We start from the raw sequence: 18,322 nt of genomic DNA on the forward strand, positions 1-18,322 counted from the left end.
TTCGATTGAGCAACCCCACTTGCAGGGATTTATCTGGAAGATACACCCCTAACAATATGAAAATGCACACGCACAAGAGGGTTCACTGAAGTATTATCTGTAGTTGCAAAATATTGGAAACTACCTAAATGTCCAAGCATAAAGATCAGTTGAATAAACTTGTCCACACACACACACACAAGGCAGCTGCAAACCGGAATGAGGAAAACCGCTGTACTGATACGGGAGAGAAGAGCAAGCATATACAGCATGCTACCCTGCGTGTAAGAGAGAAGGGAGAGCAAGAAAACATATATGAATCGGCTTCTTCTTACAAAATGAAATACGGGAAGGATATCCCAGAAAATAATCCAAGGTGGTTATCTACCAGAGGTAGGGGAATGGGTGGAAAGAATATGGAAGGCACCCTTCCTGAACAAACCTTTTTGCACACTTTTGTTCACAGTCCATATATTTTTTCAATAGAAATTAAATAAGTAAGAAATGGGAAGGAAGAACCCTAAACTGAGAAGATTAAAAAAAAAATAGGACCCCCAATTTTTTTCAAATACATACCATATCTACCCTGATGGAGGGGAAAGAAAAAAGGAGAGGCAGATTAATGTGAATAGCTATAAACAGGATACATGACTCTATGCCCTCAGTTGGGAGATGTGTGAAGCATTTGAGGAGGGAGGGGGAGTTGCAAACCATCCTGAACTCTTGTTTATTACACAATAAACAAACTGAAACTTTTTTAGACGTATTCTAGGACTGAGCAAACAAACGTGTTGATGCTGTTGGGAGGCAAGGCTCCAGATGAAGAAGTGACACACAGATCTGGAACGGGAGAAGGTAAGAAAGAGCCTTCTGGGTACTGAGCTGCATCGGTATGAATATTAGAGGTGTTGGTATGAATCCACGATTTCTAAAATATGCACATGCATACGCGTTTGTACGTATGCATATGCATGCGTGAGGAAATGTGTATTTTGTGTTTATACACGCGTCTATTTTCTAGCTCTGTCCACTGAAAGAGCCAAAAAGCAAAGCACCATGGGAGCCATCAGCACATCTGGGACCCAGATTTTGGTCTCTAACACCACTGCCCACGGAGAGGAACCAGGGCTTTGCAGAGAAAGGGTTCATCCTGGGTATGGGCAGCGTAGGTAGAAGATGAACCTGGTTAAATTGTCACGCCAGAAGGCATAAAGGCTGCTCAAAAGAAACGAGGGGACTGTATCACAAGGACACAGCAGCCAGGTCAGAAGGGTTCCCAACGGCCAAATCTGGGACAATTTGAGCATCAAATTAATTAAATCAGTAACGAAACACAAACCACTAAAAACTGGAATCCATGGCCTGTGCCAAGAAGAGATAAATAAAGAAACGGGTAGAAGAGGGGTTTTCCCTTACAGCGGAATGCTGAGGGCTGATCTTTAAACGTGGAGAGAGTGCTGACGTTGGAAAATCAACATTTTGTCACCATGCGGGTAAAGGGTGGCTCAGGCAGGTATCATCAATGAGGAACAAATCCCAGGGGGGCACTTTAATGAGGCACAAGATTAATCTGCATTATCTCTAAGTAGCTCCCCACGGGTTGCTAATTAGTCGTCAAGAAGAGGGAAAGCAATTATACGGTGGAGAGACCGGGAGATACCTTAGCCAGGTGACCGATATTCACGTCACCCGGGAGGGTCAAAAGGACATCATGTGCCTGGAGATGGGACACACGGGGAAGGACATGCCACCACCTATGCCCGGAATGCATAACCTTCATCTTATCACAAAGAAAACATCAAAGACAGAATGAGGAACGTTTTAGTAAAGCAAAGGAGGGAGAGGTCCTGCGTTCTTCAGAGAGGTCAATGTCGTAAAAGAGAAGGCTGTGGGAAAACGCTCCAGCCTGACGAAGGCCAGGGAGGCACGACAATAAAAGGCACTACCCGACCCTAGACTAGATGTTCTACTGGTGGGGGAAAGATGCTCTGGAGGATGTTATTAGGTCAACGGACAAGCTGAACCGCAGACAGCAGAAAACTCCACGGAGGCGGACAGCTGCACGGCGCTCACCAAAGCGAACGCGCTATCCTTGGCAAACGCGTGCTGACACCGACAGGAGGGAAGGGACGTGATGGGTGCAACTTATCCAGAAAAAAAGTGTGGGGCGGAGGGGCAGGGAGAGGGAAAACAAATAGGAAAGCAAATGGGCTAGAATGTGTTAAAAGATGAAACTGGACAAAAGGTAAACAGGTGATCTTTATACTATTTCTTTTTCCAAACTTTTCTAAGTTTGAAAATGTTTTCAAACGAAAACACGTTTTCATCACTACTATAAGCCTCACGCCAGTGTCAACAGAAAGCAGTTGGGAAAACACACACACGAAAGGAGCAAGGCCTGCTGTGCGTGCTGGAGAGGGGACGTGTGAAGGACACGAACGCCAGGCTCCCCTGCAGCTGATCTCAACGAGAATCTTCTCACTGCTCCAACTCACCCAGAACCATCCCCAAACCCCGCAGCTGGGGCAAGGCTGATCTGGCCCGATCTCTGCATTTTACAGAAGGGCAAACTGATATACAGAGGGATTGAGGAGGTGGGCCTCTGCCCCCACGGCCGTGAGCTCCTCTCCCAGCACTGCCCACCGGCCACGAGCTGGCAAGGAGCACCCGTGTGGCTACAGTTCCGGCACCGGGCACCGTGGCCCATAATCTTGAAGGCTCCAGCGTCCCAGCCTGGGGGGCGGTGCGACCCCTTTACACAACTGGAGTCTTGAGCCTCTGGGAGTCGAGGAACGTCCCTGTGAGGCTGAGCAGCTGGGCGTGGGAACCCGAATCTCCAGCTCCTTTGCCCCAGCCCTCCTCGGCCTCTGTCACTTCCCCAAAAGCCCCCAAAGCAGAAGAGGATTTGCACACTCGTGGACACTGCACTATTCACGATGGCCAAAAGTGGGGAAGCAACTGGATGAGCAAAATGCAGTGTGCCAAAAAAAAATGGAATATTGCTCGGCCTGAAAAAGGAAATCCCGATACATGTGACAACATGGATGAACCCTGAGGACGTGACGCTAAGTGAAATAAGGCTGTCGCAAAAGGGCAAACGCCGTTGTGATCCCACTGACGTGAACTACCTGGAGTGGTCGGATTCACAGAGACAGGAAGAGGAACGCGATAGCTGCCGGAGAGAGGGAGGATGTGGAGGTAATGCTTAAAGGGGACAGAGTTTCAGTTCAGGAGGAGGGAAAGAATTCTGGAGGCGGTTTTGGATGGCAGTTTTGGTCGTACGGCAGTGTGCGTGCAGAGGAGAGGCCGGAGGACTCTCCACAACCACGGACGTCAACCTCGCCCCCTCCAGACGACAACTCTGGCCAGATCTGTGGGCTTCCCCAATGCTCTGACACTCTGATTTTCTTAAATAACAGCAATAATCCATCAACTTGCCTGGGATGATGTACATTCTAATCTGATTAATATTTGGTAAATGAAGTGCTTTTCAGGGAAATGGCAGGCATGACCTCCCAACAGTCTTTGACTTCACAAATTCAAGGATCCTCTGAGTTGCCCTCTGTGTTCTACATTCCAGGAATCAAAACGAGGACAGACGGTAGAAAGGGGGAAGGGGAGAAGAAGGCCCTAACAAGACCATTCGGGGAAGGAGGAGGAAGATGCCCTCGCTGGTTACCTAGGAAGTAGGGGAAGGGCCACGTGCCATTGGCTGGCCTTGGAGCAGAATTTCGAGAGGCAAACGGCACCCGGCCACAACAACAGGGTGTCCAAGGGCTGAGTATTTGGGTGCCTCTTCCTTTGTCTTACTGAGCAGCATGAGGGTGAATTCAGAAGGTGTCTCTTCCCCCCTGGGAAGTTCCTCGTACTAGTGAAGCCTATCTGGAAACTTGGCACTCCCACACCTCTACAATCGTGGGGCTGGCCGCCTAATCCTCTCCTCCCTCCCTTCCCACTGTCCCCCCACCACACACACATGCTCACTCATCCCACTGATTCGTTATACAAATTAACAGAGAACCGGGCTGGCTGCACAGAAACCTGCAGCCGGGGGCGGGGGTACCCAAGCACAAAGTGCCCCCCAGCCCAGCCCCTCGCTCCGCTCTCCACCTTGGCCAGGCTTTCTTTTCAGTGCCCGTGTGACACATGCTGAAGGGCTCAGACACCGATGCTCGTGTTTCTGACAACCCGAGAGCCGGGCATCCTGATGTCCTGCCACTGGTGGAGAAGCGACGATTTGCCCAGGGTCACAGAGCTGCTCAGGAGCAGTCCATCAAGGGTCGGGGGGTTCAGACCGCAACCTCCCAATGGCTAATCCATGGCTCATCCCAATCAGGAAACTCTGCCAGCCCTGGGGTTGGCTCCGGCTTTCCAAGAGGAGCCAGAAATGAGGCCAGGGCTCTATTTCAACGGAGGCTTCAAAAACAACAAAACAAAACAAAACAAAACACAAAGCTGGGGGGGCACCTGGGTGGCTCAGTCAGTGGAGCATTTTGACTTCAGTTCAGGTTATGATCTCACGGTTCATGGGTTCGAGCCCCGCGTCGGGCTCTGTGCTGTCACTTCAGAGCCTGGATCCTGCTTCAGATTCTCTGTCTCCCTCTCTCTCTGCCCCTCCCCTGCTCTCGTTCTAAGTCTCTCCCAAAAATAAATGAACATTAAAAAAAATTTTTTTTAATTAAAAAAAACCAAAAAAGCAAAGCCGGGGTTCCAAACTTCCAGGCACCCCTCAACTCCCAGCTGACCTGGCAAGTTCAAAGTCAGTGTTGTCCCCTTCATTCCAAGCCCTTGCTGCGATTTAAGAAAAGAGTAGGTTTTGAAGGTCAGTCCACGCGGTTGGTGCCTACTTTTTCCACAGGCCAAAAAAACAAAAGCTAAACCCTATTTTTCAAACGAGAAGTTCAAACAATTCATTTTCGTGCCTGGGGTCTGTTTACTAAGCTACTGTTGCAAGTGACTCCAGAAAGAGAGGACTATCCTTTCAGACTGATGAGACATCTGGGACACAGCGAGCATCGAGTGAACGCTTCTTTGACTACAGGGACTAGGGCACCTGTCTTTTTCCTTTCAGTGTGCAATTGCTGCAGATTGAGGGGCCCTGTGATTTTCTGGTTTCAGAATGAGTCACCCGTCATTTGGGACCTGAGGCTGAGTGGAGGGTCCACATTCATTTCACCCTACTTCCTCGTCTGGGCTTAAATGTGGAGGACGTGTGAATTCTGGTTGCGTTTGTAGAAAAAGAGCACGTTAATGCCACATTTAAATCAGGTCAAGGCAGAACTGCGACCGACTCGCGACCATAAACCTTTGTCTGCCTGTGCCTGATGCTGCCTTTTGAAGACCCCCCACTAACGTGGGGGTGGCAGGCTGTGCAGGGGGAGCTGGTACCACCATCTCCTTTTTCAAAGTCACCCCTGCCTGCTCGTTACAACCGGGCGGTCCACGAACCCCTAGATCCAGGGGCAAGGCAAGAAGCTTGCTAGAGAAAAAATAATTCGGAGGAGAAATTAGCCACAGATCCACCCCAAACAGTGAGGGAGAAGACAGCCAGGAGGGGGATGAGGGGCACACGGGAGCCCTGTGGCTTTCTAGTGGAGCATCTGCTGCTTCCGCGGGCCCAGCGCGCATGACCCCTTCTTCTGACAAACACACCCTATTTCTCACCGAGGGTGTCACTGTGGGGTCAACACATGACCCAAGCCTGGCCAATCGGCAAAGACCGCCCCTCTACGGCAGTGGGCCAGCCAGGCCCCTTGGTGTCACCAAGCATTGGCCCCTAGCCTTCAGCTCCTTCTCTGCTTGGTGGTGAGCTGGCAGGATGCAAGCCTGGCACTGCCCGTGGTCATCTCTGCACCTGAGGCCAGCCCCGCCCAAGCCTTCCAGTTCTGGGAACAATAATCACCCTTTTGTTGAAGCCAGTCCGAGTTGAATTTCCTCCAACTCTTACAACCACAAGACTCCTAACATATACTCATTTAAAAAAGAAAAAAAAAAGCACCCCACGAATTACATTTTTTATACTCAATTTCCAGATGGGGAAACTGAGGCACGGTTTGAGTTGGGAGACCACTCAAGGTTCCCAGGAAACTGAGACATGACTGCAAGGCCAGTACCCCATCTCCTAGCACCCCCTCCCCCCCCCCCCCCGCCGCATCAACGCCATGCCTAACACCCTTCCAGGTCACGAATGGTTTCACCCAAACACAGTCTGAGGAGAGAACGCCCCCAGCTGCACCTTAAACCTGAGAATAACTAAGAGATCGGGTACACCATTCACGTGACAGCTGCCGCAGCCCAGTTAGGTGCCTCTGCTGGACGGGCCCGAGAGACTCGTGTTTATTTACGGTGAGCTGTGGGGGAAGATGACAGGTCCGTAATGTTTTGGAATGACTAATGTATATCCGGGAAAATGGAGGAGGGCACCAAAATGCCAAGAGGGCTGCTGGGAGCCATGGTCGACCAAACTCTAATGTCACCATCAAGTGTCCAAGTAAAGCCTCTGGGAAAATTCCTGGGCCCCGTCTGGTACAACCCGGCCGAGTAACCACGCAGAAAACGGGCTTCTGGAGACCTGTGAACATTTCTCCGCTGGCCCCCCACACAGGGCAGGCCGGCTCGGCATCTGGGGAGTCGTGACCCCGAGCCCAGCGGTGAGCTGGAACGGTAGCCTTGCCGAGCCGCTGGAGCTCCGCACGCCGGGACCGGGCCGTCCGCTGACTCACTTGACTGTGCTCACCGCCAAGCCTGCCCTGTCCACACCAGGGTTAGTCACGGCCAGGCCTGGTTAGAGAGCAGCCCTTAAAAGGACTGGAATGAAAGAGGTAGCATCCTTCCAAAACAAAATCGACAGGAACACAGAGTGCAAAATGGGAAAATGGGGTGAAATCCTCCTCCCTTTCCCCACTGTGGCCACAGGACAGCTAAACCCCAGCGTTGAAGCAGTTTTCTCCAGAGTTTAAAAAAAAAAAAAAAAAAAAGATCCCAATAAGCAAACTAGGACGGCTTGCTTACCTTGCGTTTGCCCCTCACCTCCCCACCAAAGTGATACTGTTTGTGAGCCAAAAGTGAATTCTGATGCCAAAATGCTTACTGTATACTTTACACAGAAATAAAAGCATGCTGGGATCTCAGCCTTAAAGAGAGAGCAGGGTGGCACTGGAGAGACGCTTTGCTTATACTTATCGGAATGTGATCGTGGCATTCACTGAGAACTGCCAAGAAAATCAGAATGGGGCCTGCAGGGTGGGGACGGGGGTGGGTTTTGGCTCCATAAACGCAGCAAACTCCCCAAAACAAATGAGTTCCCAGTCGGTGATTTACTGAGCTGCTCTGCTCCGTTTTCCAGCTTCAGATGACCTTGACTAGGGAATCACACAGTCCAGGCTGATGGGCCAAGGACAGTTGGCTTGGGAGCAGCCACCACCAGCCCAGGACCCAGGAGGACGGCCCACGGTGGGCGCTGGCGATGGCCTGTGTCTGTCCCAGGAGCGTGGTGGGAGCTCACGTCCAGAGCCGAGCCCCCACCCCACATCTACCCCACCCCCAACCCCACCCTGAGCGCCCACGGCCGTGGCCAGAGACCCCATCTGCGTGGCTGTGCACCCGGCCCATGACACAAGAGACTCCACAGCTGAAGCTTGCTCAGTTCCAGAGCAGACGGTGCTCTCCAGACTGAGAAGGTGTTAGCATTTGAATGAGAGGAAGGTGGAAATCAAACCGGAATCATCCCCAGCACAGGCCAAAAGAGGGAGGAATGATTCTGCTTACTGAACACATGTGCACCACACACAAGTGTACCTCACCCTACACAGGACTTTGAACAAATCTCAATGTGAGACTCTAGGGGATGATACTGGATCATTTGGTTCCAAAACAACGTGATCTCATCAAATGGATATAATTTCACGAAACGCGGCCTGCTTCCTGCAGTGCGCTGGGAAGAATGACTTGTGTCAAAAATCCTCACTGCGGTTTATGGGGAGCAAGAAGAACCCCAAAAAACAGGATGGCACTCGTAGCAGAAATAGCAGCCGCTGCAGCAAACACGTAGGATGCAGGCCGGGCGCCATTCTGGGCGCAGCACACGTGCTCACCATGTCCCCGCCGTCATAGCCAAGTAAATACGGTCTGCTCCCCTGTGTTTACCCACCGGGGAGCGGGCCCGGGTGCGAATAAGAACCTTGCCCCAGGTCCCCCGTCCCATGAGGGCAGGCCTCGCGGCGGACCTGCCCGCAGCTGCCTGTGAATGGCTGGGCCCGTAGAATGAGGTACACCGGCGTGGGGAACGGACACACGACGAGGACCAGACACAGACGGCTGCCTGGCTCGCAGCGCGGGCGCAGGGTGGCGTTCAGGGGGGCACTCACCTTCACTGTCCCCACTCGTCTTGGTGCCTTTTGAACCACCCTCAGTACCTTTAGCCTTCTCAGCGTCTTCCTGGGCGTCCTCGGCGGGCCCCTTCTCCTCATCTTCTTCCTCCCCAACGTTTTTGTAGTTGGGTCTCTTTTGCACCCGCCTCTTGCCCTTGTGCTTATTCATCTCAAGGGACCGCTCTAGCGTCTCGGTGGGTTTAATGAAGCACCGAATGCTGGGCTTGGCCTAGGGAAATCAAGAGACGGATGTGAACCTTGGAATCTCGCCGGATGCTATGGTCCAGCTGCCCGAGAGCTGCTGCCCCAAGAAATGCGGTTCCGAAACAAAAAATGCTGCCTCCTACTTTGTCGTTACACCTATTATTAACGCCATCATTGTTAAATAATCAAAACGATAGCATCAGCTACCATTTACTACCTACCCACCGTCCTAAGTCAGAAACCCTATACATTACCAACACTGGCTCTGTGCTTCTCAAAGGTCACTCATCTGTCTGAGAAACACACATGAGATACAGGGACGCCCCTCCCATTTTACAGATGAGAAAAAGAGAGGCTCTGAAGGGCTAAGTAACTTGCCCACTGTCATACAGCTCCTGAGTCAAGAGTCAGATTTCGAATCGAAGCTTGCCCAATCCCCACAGCCCAAGCTCCTCCCGAAAGAAGGGTGCCTTGCCAGGAGCTCAAACTCTGTTGCATACTCAGTACCCCTCAGAAAGTAGTTACATGCAAATGGACCACGTCTAGAAAGGAACCAAGACAAAAGAAAACTGATCGGTTTGGGGCAGGATTCTGAATGCAGCGCTTTTCTCTTTTTGGGGTATGCACGACGTCCAGACGTCATTTTGTCTTTAAAAAGGGAAAAGGTTTTAAGGAGAACGTTTCCATTATCTTGATGTGGTTTATCCATCTTCTGAATGTACCCCAAACAACCATCAACTGTACTCTGAGGCCCACCGTACCTTGCCAATACTAAGCGGGATGTGCTCAAGGAACACAGATTAATTTCAATAACACTCAAGGCAGAACCTAATAGAAAGCCGAATTAGCATCTAAATCTAAACATTCATTTTTATGTACTCACTTTGGATTATTCATCCACAAAAATGACAGGTAAATTGAGACATGATCCTCCTGTCCAGGAAACCCAGAGAGCACATTACAGATGCCAACGGCCAAGAGCCCAGAGGTGGCAGCACTCCGAGCATGCGCCCCTTGACAGATGGCATCCATCAGAGCTCACTTAGGATGCTGTATGATCAAACGCAGCTCTAGACACCCCCCCCCCATCTCCCGCTGAAGGACTCGAACCCAGGGAAACAGGGTCCCAAGATACAATGCCTGCTTCCTCTGATCACCACCTACTCCCACTGAATCTTGGAACATGGCATACACAATCAAAGCTTTCTGAAACAGAGACCTGAGACTCAATGCAGAGCAAAATACCACCCACTTGGAAGGTCCAAGCAAAAATTCGCATGGATGGGGGTGCCTGGGTGGCTCAGATCATGATCTCCCGGTCTGTGAGTTCGAGCGCCGCGTCGGGCTCTGTGCCAACGGCTTGGAGCCTGGAGCCTGCCTCGGATTCGGTGTCTCCCTCTCCCTCTGACCTCCCCTGCTCACGCTCTGACTGTCTTTCAATAATAAACAAACGTTAAAAAAAAAAATGTAAAAAAAAATTCACATGGGTGGATAGAGAAACTTCCCCCTGAGCTGTGTATGAACTTGGATGCACAGAAATGGCAGAACGAGGTGAGTGAAACGGTGTGCAAGGCCCAGGGCCGGTCAGAGCCATGCAACCCCGGCTGAAGGCTATCATGAGCTATGGGTCGACTCTGAGCATCAGAGTCCTTGTCTAAATCACAGGGCAAGTAATCGTGGCCTTCTAGAACTAAACATAGTCACAGACGTAAAGTTCCTGTAGTATGCATCCAACGTATGAGAGTCACCTTCCCTTCCCTGCCTCCTTAAAAAGGAAAGGAAAGGAAAGGAAAGGAAAGGAAAGAAATGAAAAGAAAAGAAAAAAGAAAAGAAAAGAAAAGAAAAGAAAAGAAAAGAAAGGAAAAGAAAAGAGTCAACTGTGAAAATAAAGTTTAAAACTTTCCAAAGGGATCTGCTTTTCTCGACGATCAGGTGTTGGGAAGACATGCTTACTGGGGAAATTTCAAACTTTTAAAAAGCAACCTACCCAGTAAACAGCTGGAAATAACCTAAATGTCCATCAAGAGGGGAGTGGTTAGGTAATTATGGCCCGTCCATAGAATGGGAATCCACGTAAATGATAGAGAGACTGAGGCCTTTTGTACCTACGGACACCAACACAGGACCGGCATCGGGATGAGAAAGCAAGAGCAGGGAACACAGTGGGGTCCCCTTCAGGTAAAGGTTTTCAAAAGCTACGCGTGATGCTGTGAACAGCTCTCCCTAGAAAGCTGCCTAAGAGTATCTTGGGGTTTCACCTTTGGGGGAAAAAGAAGGCAGGTGGTCCACGTACAATTTTTTCATTTCTTTACCTTTCTGCTTTGGTTTCAAATTTCTAATCCTGCACTCATACTAGCTTTTTACAAAAACACATCGAGGATCATTTAGACATTAGGATTACGGACTTTATGTTCCCTTTTTAATTTTCCTTTGTGTTTAAAAGCCTGTTTGTCTTAATCCCGACAGCATCGAAACCCCCACAGTTAACATGGAGGAGTTGATCAGGCTTGGCTGGGAAATGTGGACAGAGACTCATGATCATTCCTGCTGCCCCAGTCAAGAGCCTCCTGGCTGCCAGCCTCCCTGGAATCTCCGTGTGACAGCGGACAATCCCAGACGTTCTGGATGGAAAACCCCGGGCGAAGGCGTGCCCACCTCACCCCTCCCCTGTTGCGCTCTCAGCACTAAACCAGGTGCCTGCAGCAGGGCAGGGCCTCAGGGGGCTGCCTGTACCAGACTGGACCCAACATGAGAGGACAACAAAGAAAAGTGAGGGACAGGAGAAAATAGAAGCCTCACAGCCTCAGGAGATTAGCCCAGGGCAAGAGCAAGCACAGTGAAAGGAACCAAGAGAATGGAAAGGCTCACACCACAGTCACAAATCAGAAGGCTTTGGGGTTCATCGTCTCATAAAGCCAGCACACCACGTGTGCCCCAGAGGAAAGCCTTCTGCACCTCATGCCTGTGTTTCCCAAATGCCGCAAGCTCGGTGTCACCAAGGGCTCATCTCCCAGGGACCCAGAGCCTGAGCTGCGAGAGGAATGTGGAGATATGGGGCCCTCCCTGCTGACAGCAAAGATTCTGCCACTTACCCAGCCAGGGTATGCAGTGGGAGGGCCCTGGGCCATGCAAGCCGGCTTCCGGGCTCAGGGCCAGCTCAAGGCCAGCAGTGTGATTTCAGGGGTGGCCCGAGGGCCGAAATGCTCCCTAGAGTGTCAGCTCCTGCCTGCAGGTCAACACCACCTTCCTCTTGCCTTCACCCCCTCCAACCTCAGGCTGCTATCTTTGTTTGAAAGGTAAATACTGGAGGGGGTGCCCGGGTGGCTCAGTCGGTTGGGCATCCGACTTTGGCTCAGGTCATGGTCTCACAGTCCGTGGGTTCGAGCCCCACGTCAGGCTCTGCACTGACAGCTCGGAGCCTCGAGCCTGCTTCAGATGCTGCGTCTCCCTCTCTCTCTGCCCCTCCCCCCTCATACTCTGTCTCTCAAAATTGAATAAACATTAAAAAAATTTTTTTTAATAATAAACAAATAAAGGGGCGCCTGAGTGGTTCAGTCGGTTAAGCATCTGACTCTTGCTTTCAGCTCACGTCATGATCTCACATTTTCATGAGTTCGAGCCCCGTGCCGATGGCGCAGACCTTGCTTGGGATTCTTTCTCTCTCTCTCTCTGCACCGCCCCCCCTCCCCCCACCTCTTGCGCTTTCTCTCTCTCTCAAAAATAAATAAACCTAAAACAATAAAAATGAAAGGTAAATACTGGAGACGGGGACTCCCCAGGGGTCAGAAGTAACTCAGGCCTTTTGGGGCTGCCCGATGTGAGAGCAGGCTGTGCGCGGCCGGAGGCAGGGGTGTGGAGCAAGGGGTCAGGAAGGAGGGCGCAAACACCTGAGGCCCAGGCAGCTGACCAAGGAGCAGCAGCACCGCCGACAGCCCGGAAGTCAAACGGCGTCCTCCGCGAGGTCTGGACGCCCCCTTAGACCAGGCGCAGACGGCACGTGAAAAAGCAAGTTGCATTCGGGTAACCCATCAAGGAGTCTGCTTACCATCAAAAAACAAAACTGTCAGCGAAAGCACGTACACCTGTACGTGTGGACAGGTGTGTGCACGATGGTCCACACGGCAAGGCTACACATGCTGAAAACAGCTGTTCCTTCTGAAGAGGGCGGTGAGGTTGGGGGAACTTCTACTTTAGGCTCTAGTCGTGTCTATGTCATCCAGTCGCTGTGCCCCAAGGAAGCATGACCAATGCCATTTAAATGTGAAGAATACCTTTAAAGATACGTATTTAATGCCCCTGAACTGTATACTTAAAAATGGTGAATCCATTATTTTTATATGTTTTATCTCACACACACACACACACACACACACACACACACACACACACACACACCAAAAAGGCACCTTTAGAAGTCAGCTGCTGAGGGAAAGGTGGGAGAGGAGATTAGAGGCTAAGAAGGAGCTACCGGAAATGTCTTTGGATGCCAGAAATGTACTCTTTTTTTCCAAGTTTATTTACTCTGAGGGAGAGTGAGCCAGAGCTGGGAGACGCAGAGAGGAAGAGAGAGAGAGAATCCCAAGCAGGCTCCGCACTGTCAGTACAGAGCCCACGAATTAAACCCACGAATCATGGCTTAAACCCACGAATCATGAAATCGTGACCTGAGCCGAAACCTAGAGCCAGACGCTTAACTGACTGAACCACCAGTCGCCCCTCGGAAATGTCTTCTGTCTTGACCTAAGTTACATACAAATGTAATCGTAAGTATGAAGCCATTGATACACCTAAGATTACTGCACCTTAAGTTATCCCTCAATTTAAAAACCACGTACCTAAAGAATTTTCAATAAAATCAGACTGTCCTAATGCCCTAAATGCAAGCCAAGAGCAAATCAGACAGCTCGGGAAGGGGGATTCACTGCAGTCATCAGGGGACTGACCTCATTCACTGAGCCACACTCAACACCAACGGTGAAGCAGCCCTGGGCCTACCGTTCCAGAGCCCACAGCCCAGCCAGCAGGAAGCACGTTCTGCTGTGCGTCCACATGGACGCCGAGGGCAGGGAGGAAGCAGTGGGGAGCTGTGCCAGGTTGGGCGGGAGGGCGGGGGCATGAGGGGGAAGCTCGAAGCTCAAGAGGGCTTCGCGGAGAAGGAAATGACTGATCCAAGTCTTGAATGGTAACGGGAGCTCACCAGAACACTTGGGAGGAGAATGGTCGGAAGGCCAGCTCAGAGCCCTGGCTGTTCACTCTTGAGTGGCCGTACAGCTGGTGTGTCTGGTGACCGCAGCGGTGTCCCAGGACACTAGGTGCTCGGCCAGCTCCCCAGAGAGCAGCAGACACGCGGCAAGTCAGGGGGTAGTGCTGGACCAGCTGGGCGGCCTCTCCAGCCACCCGTTCACGATGGAGCTCGTGAAGAACCCTAGCTGAGAGGGAAAGGAGGAGGAGACAGGTAGCGAGAGGGGACGGCTAAGGACAAGGACAGATGACGTGGCTCCGGTGTCGGGCTCTGTAGGAGCTGTTGCGATATCTGAGAAAGCTCACCTTCCAGGCTCTCCCGGGCCTAGCCCGCTCACCTCCTGAGGACGCAACTAGAATCCTCCTGTTCCAACACCTCCGCCGAGGGGTTTGAGAAAGAGGAGAAAGCTTTTCCCCCTAAGCAAGGAGGCAGGCCGCGCTGACTCACAGAAACATGCCCAGCATAAGGGCAGACCTGAGCACGATCTCATTGCACTTACTGGCCCGGTGGCCCTGACCAAATGAGCCTGGGTTTCCTCATCAGTAAAACAGAGACAGTAGCAGCTGCAGCACATGTGGCCACAGAGCTGATATGAGACCCTGAACGCAAACACGCCGGGCACAATGCCCGCCACAAACGGGCGCTCTAGAAATATTTATTCACCTCCGACCCCTGGCAGGTGGATCACCAGCCAGGATGGAAGAGATAAGAGATGGCAGGGGAGGGGCTAACTTCTAAAAACAAACAGTCCCATTCTGTTTTAAACCTGGCTCCCTAGCTCCTAGAAACGTTCTGGTTTGTTAATGGGCTAGACTCGGCCTCCCCCAAGCGCCCCTGGGCCCCCTCCCCAACCCAGCCTCGGGGGCTGGGACCAGCGGGACGGACAGCACGAAGGCGGGGTGGGACCCGTGGAGACGCCGGAGCAGCCTGAGCCCAGGCGCAAGGCCCCACTGCCCACCACCTTCTCGCGGGGCCTCGGTTTCCACGGGCACCAAATCAAATCAGCGCTCCCCCCTCCGGGGCCGCTGTGAGGTGGCAGAAGGGAGCACACGCCCTTGTCACTCGTTTCCAGGTACTCACAACCGTCACTCACACCCAGCGTGCCTCGAACACGCGCCCGGTGCCGCTGTGAGCACTTTGCGCGTGCCGACGCGCTTCACTCTCCGTCACACGACTAGGGACGGGGCGGAGCGGCAGAGGGGGAGGGACTAGCTTGGCGTCCCGCAGAGGCAGAGCCAGGATCCGGATCCAGGGAGTCTGGCTTCCAGGCCGACCCGTCTGACCACCCGGCCGCACCGCTCGAGAGCTCACCCCCTCGTCAACAAGCACCCACAAGCCTGCCGGCGTGGAGCCAGCCCCGCCCCTGCAGGGTGGACGTGGGGCCCGGCCAGGCCCCAGGCAGGCTGACCGGAGCAGCGGGTGGACGGACCTGTGGGGCAAAAACTCAGGGACAGGTGACTAGGCGGCCTTCCGACCTGACCATCGTCATGACCGACCACGACGCGGAAATATTCCCCGTTCTGTCTCGTATACAGGGAGCTCCACGTGTCACAGGGGGTCACGGTGACCCAGGGGCCTGCACCAACCATAACCAACAGCACGTGGCTTTGCAAGCAGCAGTGAAGGGGAGCTCGGCCGATAACTGCCGCAGAGGGAGACTCCTCCCGCTCCAGAATGAGGGGACCAGCAAGCAAACGGCAGGGACCGTCAGCTCCGGGGAGCTGCAGGGGTGCACGTGCCGGGTGCCAGACCCTTGGCGACACGGGGCTGCTGACGCGAAGCCCCAGGGCACGTCCGGGACACGCTACCGAAACCACGTCAGCGAGGCGACCGGGCGATGTTGCCAAATGAAACGGGGGAAAACAAAACCCATCGGGGACAAACACGAAGAGTCACAGGCCACTTCCATTAACAAGAGGGACGTGCATGCTTCTCCATCAATCGGCCAATCGTCGGGGAGCGTCGCGGCCACAGGGGCAAAAAAAACCAAAGAAGTGCCGTCGGTCTGGACCCGGTGCGCTCTCCAAGCTCGGAAGACTCGCCCCGGGCACACGCCGCCGGGCACCGTCACCGAGACAGAAGCAGCAGCTCACATCCGGAGGCGCCGTGACCGCCTGGAAGACAACCTCCAGGGTGCCGCGAGGCCCGCGGGAGGCCAGGCCCCTCCCATCCCTGGCCGGCTCCACCCAGGCCACCGTTTCTGTCCCCTCAATGCCTAGCATTGCCCAGTCCATCCCTTCAGTGGCAGGCCCGACATTCGATCAAAAGCTGGGGCGCCTGGGTGGCTCAGGCTGTTGAGCTTCCAACTTCGGCTCAGGTCATGATCTCGCGCTCCGTGGGTTCGAGCCCTGCGTCGGACTCTGTGCCCACAGCTCGGGGCCTGGAGCCTGCTTGGAATTCTGTGTCTCCCTTTCTCTCCGTCCCTCCCCCGTTCATGCTCTGTCTCTCTCTGTCTCAAAAAAATAAATAACTGTTAAGAAAAAAAATTTTTTTTTAAAAAAAGCTAATGAATGCTGTGGAATAAATGAGCTGCAGGACACAATGCTTACGCAAAATAACATACACTCTTCCATCATAATGCCACACGAAGCCCTTGTTGGGCTTTTCTTCAGAAGGACTGTTCTACTACGTCCTATTCTCTCAAAAGAGATCAATGGGGACTCCCCACCACCCGAAATGTTCAGTCCAGAAGCCCACATCTCGCTGCAGACGGCGACAGGACAACAAGAAACGGAAACAGCATGGGGACCTGTGGCGGGATGCCAGTGATCCCCTCACGCTGGGGGACAGCAGAATGATCCCCTAACCTCTGGGGGCGTCGGCCCGCTCACGGGGAGACTGTGACGATGAAGCCACCTCACCAGGTCATCAGGAGCCTAAAAGGAGGAGAACAAGAAGAAAGTCCCACCTGCCCCCCCCACCCCGACCCAGTGGTTCCGACAGAGTGGCCTCTGTTCCGATCCCAGCCAGGCAGCTCATCCCCACCAAGGTCTCTGACCCACCATTTCCCATGCCTTGCCCACCGCCACGCCCCCCCCTGCCTCCCACTCAGCTCTTTGTCCTTCAGTCCTCAACCCAGGCCTCCTCCAGGAGGCCTTTCGTCACCAGCATCTCTCAAAGCCGGTTTCTACTTCCTGCCAGATCCAAATCTCCCATCTACATGGACGCACTTGTTTACTGTCTGTTTCCCCCGACCAGACAGGTCATGACAGCGACCTTGTCTGTCTTATTCATCCTGTACGCCCTGAGGCCAGCACGGTACCTGCCTGGAAGGTGGGGGTGCTCCAGAAACGCGTGTGGGAAGGACAAGAGGGGTGAGCAAGCCGGGAAGCCTGGCACACACGACATGCTCTGCGGACAGGTGCTGCTCTTACTAGGGAATGACCTGTCACGGGAGTGCCCCCCAGGGTGATACTGTGTGAGCACATACAGCCCTGTAGCGGTTTTTCCCCTTCTCTCTGTTCATGAAGCTGGAGGTTTCCGAGAGGGCCCCTGGGGGTAAGGTCATGAGCATCACAGCAAATGGTCAGCAGGCAGGCAATCTCAGGATAGTCAGGAACTCTTAACTCACTGGGGAAAACCCACCAACCGTGTCCTGGGATTACAGTTACAGAAGAGCGGCGGTCTTCAGTTGGGCAGGGAGTGACTCACCCCACACCCCTCCTGGCCCATCGTCATTATGTCGCTGGAGCATCAGACAGGGAAGTGAACGGGGCGGCCCTTTTCTCACCCGAGTGCCACCCCCTGCCCCCCCCCCACCCGCCGCGCCCAGCCTCCCATCAGACAAAGCACCCTGAGCAAAACCAAGTCTCCCAGATGGAGGACCTTGGCGCTGACCGAGACTGAATTTCCTGGCGTCGTTCGAGACAAGATGCTCGATTCCCTCACGGTGATTCATTATTTCAAGACAACTGATGTTTACTGCAGGAGCCAGGCTAAACACTGGGGACACAAAGGAAACGAGGCTCCCATTTCTCTTGGTGTAAACTTCGGAGTCTTCCAGTGGCTCCAAAGGCACCACGTGCCTCGGGCTCTCCCTCCCTCCCTGGCCCCACTCTACTACACTCTGCCTTGCGGTGCTGCTCCTGGCGGTTCCTCGGACACACCAGGCACACGCCTGCCTCGGGGCCTTTCGGGCTGGCTGTTCTCTCTGGCCAATGCGCTCTCCCTGCAGAAATCGACATGACTCAGTCCCTCGCTTCCTTCACATCTATGCTCATCTTCCCAGTGAGTCATACCCTGGCCGCTCGATGGAGAACTGCACCCCACTGAAGCCTCTTAGCACTGCCTCCTCTCCCTCCCCGGCTTTCCTGCTGCAGCTTTCCAAAGGCATGCCTCAAATTCTACCATGCTACATGTCCACTAATAATTTCCTCGTTCCCCTCTCTCTTCCCACTCTAAGAGAAGCTCCGGGAGTTCTGGGGCCTTTGCTCTGCTTCCGCCTGCACTGTCCGTACCTAGAACAGACTCTGGTACGTGTCCAATAATACTTGTTAAATAGATGACTAAGTAATGCTGACCTGGCCTC

General features: G+C 53.1%; 1 protein-coding gene across 10 annotated transcripts in view; it reads right to left on the reverse strand.

Moving 5' to 3' along the window:
• The window catches only part of CLEC16A (C-type lectin domain containing 16A), a 201,831-nt gene that overhangs the window by 142,007 nt on the left and 41,502 nt on the right, over positions 1-18,322 (reverse strand). For 9 of the 10 annotated variants that reach the window (XM_042921640.1, XM_042921637.1, XM_042921642.1 and 6 more), the window contains exon 10: positions 8,346-8,577. In XM_042921640.1, coding sequence (XP_042777574.1) covers positions 8,346-8,577 — 232 coding nt within the window. The remainder of the gene's footprint in view (positions 1-8,345; positions 8,578-18,322) is intronic. The other variant, XM_042921638.1, reaches the window with a different exon arrangement.

This window comes from Panthera leo, chromosome E3, assembly GCF_018350215.1.
Source record: "Panthera leo isolate Ple1 chromosome E3, P.leo_Ple1_pat1.1, whole genome shotgun sequence".
NCBI classification, from domain to species: Eukaryota; Metazoa; Chordata; class Mammalia; order Carnivora; family Felidae; genus Panthera; species Panthera leo.